At 45.1% G+C, this 6854-nt stretch overlaps 1 protein-coding gene across 3 annotated transcripts in view; it reads left to right on the forward strand.

The window, feature by feature from the left end:
* GAB2 (GRB2 associated binding protein 2) overlaps positions 1-6564 on the forward strand; it is a 215502-nt gene extending 208938 nt beyond the window's left edge. For all 3 annotated transcript variants that reach the window (XM_088459940.1, XM_088459941.1, XM_088459942.1), the window contains one exon: positions 343-6564. In XM_088459940.1, the coding sequence (XP_088316066.1) occupies positions 343-486 (144 nt within the window). In that variant the 3' untranslated portion in view covers positions 487-6564. The remainder of the gene's footprint in view (positions 1-342) is intronic.
* The last annotated feature ends 290 nt before the right edge of the window (positions 6565-6854 follow it).

The following is a 6854-nucleotide window of genomic DNA, read 5'->3' on the forward strand; positions in this document are numbered from 1 at the left end:
ATCTGTGAAAGATATAATGTAACACAGACATTGCTATAGTCCCTATTACATGCATGGATTTCCCTGTACATGTCGGTCATTAGGGCTGCATGCGGCGTGCATGTTCCCCTGCAGTGTGCACGGAGAGTTTCCATAAGATAAGTTCTATTTTAAAGGCCCTTTTGAGTGCCTTCTTTTCTAAATACTATATATAATACATATAATTGTTTTCTGCAGTACCACCCACAGTAGCTCCTCCCACAGTTCTTGAACCTATTTCTTCAGAGAAATAGCGCTATATATATATATATATATATATATATATGTGTGAGTTCATCTGCTCTTCTGTCTGTGTTGTTACAGCCCTCCACGTCCTCTGTAGCGTCCGATGAAAAGGTGGACTACGTTCAAGTGGACAAAGAGAAGACCCAAGCCTTGCAAAACACCATGCAAGAGTGGACGGACGTGCGCCAGTCTTCGGAGCCTGCCAAGAGTGGAAAGCAGTGATATGTGCCCCCTGTGGACTATGAGAAGGGTTAGTGAGCTGGAACCTCCTTGTTGGGGCTGTACCAGCTGACTGTATTGGAGGAATTTCATGCTGCTGTCTCCTTAGCGTGACTGCCTTCTCCACTTACCCCGTGTGGGTGTCTTTGCCTCTGTGCAGGATACTGAGCACTGTGTAGGTTACTAAGGACGATGCTTCAGCCTGAACACTTCTGTATTTATCACTTCAGTGAATGCAATTTGCATATGGGCACTTGGAGGCGTTTAACATAGCACTGAGTATTAAATGTTAATTTAAAGTGCACCTACTACCTACAGACAGTGGAGGGAGCCATATCAAAAATATAGCCTATCAATTCACGTGATGACACTGGTTAACAAGTAAAGTGTCGATAGGCTGCAGTCTCAGTGATGTCACTGGCTCCTAGTGTATGGATAGGCTGCAGTCTCAGTGATGTCACTGGTTCCTAGTGTGTGGATAGGCTGCAGTCTCAGTGATATCACTGGCTCCTAGTGTGTGGATAGGCTGCAATCTCAGTGATGTCACTGGCTCCTAGTGTGTGGATAGGCTGCAGTCTCAGTGATGTCACTTGCTCCTAGTGTGTGGATAGGCTGCAGTCTCAGTGATGTCACTGGCTCCTAGTGTGTGGATAGGCTGCAGTCTCATTGATGTCACTGGCTCCTAGTGTGTGGATAGGCTGCAGTCTCAGTGATGTCACTGGCTCCTAGTGTGTGGATAGGCTGCAGTCTCAGTGATGTCACTGGCTCCTAGTGTGTGGATAGGCTCAGTCTCAGTGATGTCATTGGCTCCTAATGTGTGTATAGGCTGCAGTCTCAGTAATGTCACTGGCTCCTAGTGTGTGGATAGGCTGCAGTCTCAGTGATGTCACTGGCTCCTAGTGTGTGGATAGGCTGCAGTCTCAGTGATATCACTGGCTCCTAGTGTGTGGATAGGCTGCAGTCTCAGTGATGTCACTGGCTCCTAGTGTGGATAGGCTGCAGTCTCAGTGATGTCACTGGCTCCTAGTGTGTGGATAGGCTGCAGTCTCAGTGATGTCACTGGCTCCTAGTGTGTGGATAGGCTGCAGTCTCAGTGATGTCACTGGCTCCTAGTGTGTGGATAGGCTGCAGTCTCAGTGATGTCACTGGCTCCTAGTGTGTGTATAGGCTGCAGTCTCAGTGATGTCACTGGCTCCTAGTGTGTGGATAGGCTGCAGTCTCAGTGATGTCACTGGCTCCTAGTGTGTGGATAGGCTGCAGTCTCAGTGATGTCACTGGCTCCTAGTGTGGACAGGCTGCAGTCTCAGTGATGTCACTGGCTCCTAGTGTGTGGATAGGCTGCAGTCTCAGTGATGTCACTGGCTCCTAGTGTGGATAGGCTGCAGTCTCAGTGATGTCACTGGCTCCTAGTGTGTGGATAGGCTGCAGTCTCAGTGATGTCACTGGCTCCTAGTGTGTGGATAGGCTACATTCTCAATGATGTCATTGGTACCTAGGAAATTCATAGGTTGCACTGTCAATGATTTCACCTTTTTTTTATGAATGGATAGTCGGGGGCTCCTAGTGAATAGCAGGGCCACAATCTCAGTGATGTCATTAGTTGCGCTATTCCCATGGCTACTGGTTGAAACCAAGTAACAGCTCCCCCCCCCATGTATAGGCTACAGGTACATCCCAATGCCATCTCCTAATAAGAACCTACATCTCAATTTACAGTATATAAAACTGATGGGCTTCCACCTAAACAGGCCGCAGTGGATCACTGAAGGGTCTATCTATAGTTCAGCCTAATGTGTGATCTCATTGATTATTTGGTTGTTGTAGGAACATATTACAGTTACTATATTAGATGTGCCTTTCAATCAACCCTTCTAACATCCTCCAGTACCCATGGCAACACTCATTGGGAACCGTTTCTGAAAACTACTGTACAGGAAATACACGCTGGGAGCTGGGGCGGAACTCAATATCACCGGGACCCATCGTCCCTGGGCTCCCTACCCTCTGCAACAGTGATGTTTCTGCCATTAGCTGCAAGACATGGCAACCAATCAGATTCTAGCTATAGTGCTCATAGTGCAGTGTAGAAAATGAAAGCAAACGCCTTATTGGTTGCTGCTGGTTACAGTACATTTCCTGTACAGTGGTTTTCTTAAATGTGTCCATTTGTTGTTGGTTTTTTTTGTAGTTTCACAAATATTCCCTGTAGGGAAAGGAACCTACTTGCGGCTGCCTGCTCCAAGGGAGATGTATCTGAACGAAGTTTTATAATAGTGTGTAAGAAAGGCAGAAGCTCTGCGGGCGGATGGCTGTCTAGTGACTGTGTAATCCGTATGCATAGCAATAGCAGCGTGACTGGGTGCTGGCCAGGGAAATCCTGGGACTGTTATGCAGAAATGACCAAGTCACTGGCTACACTGATGGAATAAAAGTATCTACATATGTGCCACTAAAACACACGTGTGGTAAGTATGTAACCTTCATGCCATGGTCACGGTATTGGGGACCCTTTCAGAGAACTTGTGCACAGGTATTTATGCCGTAACCATACAACCAATCCCGCGGCTTCGTTTTATAAACTGCACTAGAAAAAAGAAAAGAGGCTGATTTGTTGCTATGGTTACAGTACCTGTAACATGCTGCCTGCGCCAGGCTGTCATCAATGTCCCATCCACTGTCTAAGTATTAGGACTTCTGTTTTTATTTGTACTCTTTATATTCATCAATATTATGTGTGCAGTAGATGGGTTACAGTCCCAAATACATGCGGTTTGTGTGAGGCCCCCGCTATCCTCACTATAGGTAGTGATACACTGTGATCTTTTTCTATGTAATCTATTAGGCACCTTATGGGTAAAACACCACTGCTGCCACCTTGTGGAGCGCTTCTGTATTACTTTGGTCGTATTTTGAACCTTTGGGCATCACTTTGTCACTTTTTACCCTCTTAGGCCTTTTGTTCTCAGCTGCTCTGGTCACTAATTTGCATTTTGTGTTTATTTCTGTTTCTTTTTACGATACACTACTTTGATTGCTATGAGCAATACCACTCATTTGTAGAGGCCTTAGTAAATGCCCCCTTGGCCGCTGACAGCTGTAACTAAGGTTTGTGGTCAGGACCGAGCACTTCTTGGATGTGTTTAAACTCTTTGATAAAAAAAAAAAAATGGTTGTTATGCCAATTTATTTCAGTACTTAGTTCCTTTAATTCCATTACTAAAAGGGAGATGTATCAAACCTAGACAGTGTTCTCCCCAGAAAATGTTTCCAGCCGGGTGGCATCAAGAAGTAGCCAGGTGTGGGCCTTCGCAATAATAAAATGATTTATAACTTAATATAACATTTTAAATATTAATTTGCCTCTTATTATTAGAGGCCCAGTCATCTGATTATGAAAAAGATGCAAAGTCTGTAGGATCTGGTCCTTTTTATACAGCTCCCAGATACTGCCCCCACTTGCAGGCTTCCAAGGTGCCGGGTGGTGCACCTGCAAAAACAAGCCTGGGGAGAACACTGCTAGAGCAGGCTTGCCTACCCTCGCGATTTGGCCGGGAGCCTCCCGAATATCGGAATCCGCTCCCGACCCCCCGGAAAGGCAGGCAAGCCTCCCAGCTGCTGCCTACCCCCCCCTACTCATAGAAACCCCAGCAGCTGGGGGGCAGTGACGTGATTCACGCTGAATCACGTCATCGTGGCCCCACCCCCTGCTTCACAATGCCAATATTTTTGGCATTGTAAAGAGAGGGCGGGGCCACGATGACGCAATCGCGCTGCCCCCGATGCCTCATCATTACCTAGCCACGCCCCCCGCTGTGTGCAGAAGGAGGGAGCTGAATGTCAGCAAGTATGACCTAGAGAGAGACAGTGGAGAAGTTGCCCATAGCAACCATTCAGCTCCTAGCTGTCATTTATCTAGCACAGTCTATGAAATGACAGTTAGGAGCAGATTGGTTGCTAAGGGCAACTTCTCCACTATATCTCTCTCCATGGCTTTGGTACATCTCCCCCTCTATCCTAAAACAAATGTACACATACAGGTGTCACAGCTAAAAGAGGCGGAATTATCTTAGGTAACATTTCCGATGTCTCACAGTAAATTCAAAGTTCTGTTATGTACAGATATCAAACACGTCGTTGGAGGATGTGCGAAGTCGTTGGGGGCATTTACTAAAGCTTCTAAAGATGACAAGTGGTGGTGTTGCCCTTAGCAACCAATCCTATTTGGCTATCATTTCTCTATTGCATTCTACAAAATGATAGACACAATCTCATTGGTTGCTATGGGAATCACCTCCACTTGTCTGTTTGAGAAGCTTTAGCAAATCCACCCCAATATCTTTCAATAGAGGTCCGCTAAATTCACCAGCTCACAAGTAGATAGGTTAGAAATAATTTAGTTTGTGGTTATATTTCCAAGATACGTAGGAAAAGTACTGGACGACCATTGAGTGAACCAGATAAGAATGAATTGGGGTGCGTTGCCACTGTTCTGATGTCTCCCCATCCGCAGTGCATGTACTCTCCATGTAATTGTGCCGCAGTTATAGATCCCACTGAGATTAAAGGGGCATTCAATCTGCACTTACATTTTACTTACTGCAACTGTATTTGTCAGTGGACACCTGGCGTGCCTTTCCCCAAACCCCACCTCCCAGATAAACATATTTGGACGAGTCTCTTATATAGGTCTTCAAAAGCTGGAAAATGATGGAACTTTATTATTAATTTGTACATAAAAAGATGGATAATAGAATTGTTTGTCCTGTTTACTGCATCCTCCAAAATAATCCATTAAACTTGCGTAACCTACCTATGTCCCTAATTTCCTGATCATGCAAAAGGATATTGCTATTCAGTATATGGGGTGGTCCGTGCAGTGGAACCATTTGCACACACCAGAGGCAGCCATCTTACTGGTATTATTATGTACACAGAGAACCAATGACATAACTCGCCCGTTTTGTGGATGCAACCATTTTGCGAGATGAATCAGTGTTAATGAGAATGCAGCACTAATCAAGTCACGGGGAACAAATAACTTTACTAAGGAAAAAAGAGCCATAAATTGACAGTCTGCATTCTCCATGTTAATTCAGCTCTCAAAATGGCTGCATCCATTAGTCCCTGAGTGACTGCTTTCTAGGCTGTGATCTCACAAAATGGCTGCCTCCAATGTGTTCAATTTAAGGTAAAGGTTTCTTAAACTGAGCTCTATACAGTCTTCAAAGCACTGAACATGAATATTGTTTCAGACAAAACACTGTGGTCTGCAATAACCAAATATTTATATAAGCCAACATTTTATAATGTATTAGCACTGACCAGCGATGCAAGTTTGACCTGTAATTCCTGACACACTGTGATTCCAGCATCTGCTCCCAATGCATTGCTTGTTACCACTGGCCTCTATAAGGAAATTATCACCAGTAATGACTGTATAATATATGGTGTAAAAAGAAAAATATGACGTGAGAAATAAAAACAAAACACAAGATCATTTCTTGAAACTGGTGCTTGATAACTGCTAAAACGCTGCTGTAACCCATAGCAACACTGCTGTAACCCATAGCAATGCTGCTGTAACTATACTTACCTGCTTTCCTGGAAGTTGTGGTAGGCTCTAGAATTTTTGGGTAGTTCCCTGCACACCCCCAGAAAAGTGTCCGGATCTCCCGCATCCCACCTACTTCCTAGTGAAGTGGGCAGGTTGGGGAGGTAACTGCCGGTAATCGCAGCTCCGTATGGAGGGGGCGGGGCTAATTAATGTGAAACCGCGTCATTTAGCCTCACTCCCACCTTGCGGTCCCACGATGGCTCGGCATCCAGGCCTCTCCTGGATAGTGGATAAAGTTGGCAAGTATGGCTGTAACCCATAGCAATGTTGCTGGGACCTGTAGCAATTTGTTAGACCAGTGGTTCGCAAACTCGGTCCTCAGGACCCCACATAGGTCACATTTTCCAGGTCACCCAGCAGGTGCACAGGTGTAGTCATTACTCACTGACACATTATAAAAGATCCACAGGTGGAGCTAATGATTTCACTTGTTAAGGCCCCCATACATCAGAGATGGATTGCAGCAATCGTGCAATTTGCAATCGATTGTGTATAAAAATCTTTCCCTTTTTCAATCGATTGCAGAGATGCCACAATCGATTGAAAAAGGGAAAGATTTTTATACACAATCGATTGCAAATTGCACGATTACTGCAATCCATCTCTGATGTATGGGGGCCTTGAGTCTGTGAGGAGACCTGGAAAATATGCACTGTTTGTGGTCCTGAGGACCGAGTTTGAGAACCTGTGTGTAAAGGCCCCCATACATCAGAGATTGAGTGCAGCAATTGTGCAGTTTGCAATCTATTGTGTATAA

This window comes from Taudactylus pleione, unplaced genomic scaffold, assembly GCF_031769625.1.
Source record: "Taudactylus pleione unplaced genomic scaffold, aTauple2 ptg000954l, whole genome shotgun sequence".
Classification (NCBI taxonomy): domain Eukaryota; kingdom Metazoa; phylum Chordata; class Amphibia; order Anura; family Myobatrachidae; genus Taudactylus; species Taudactylus pleione.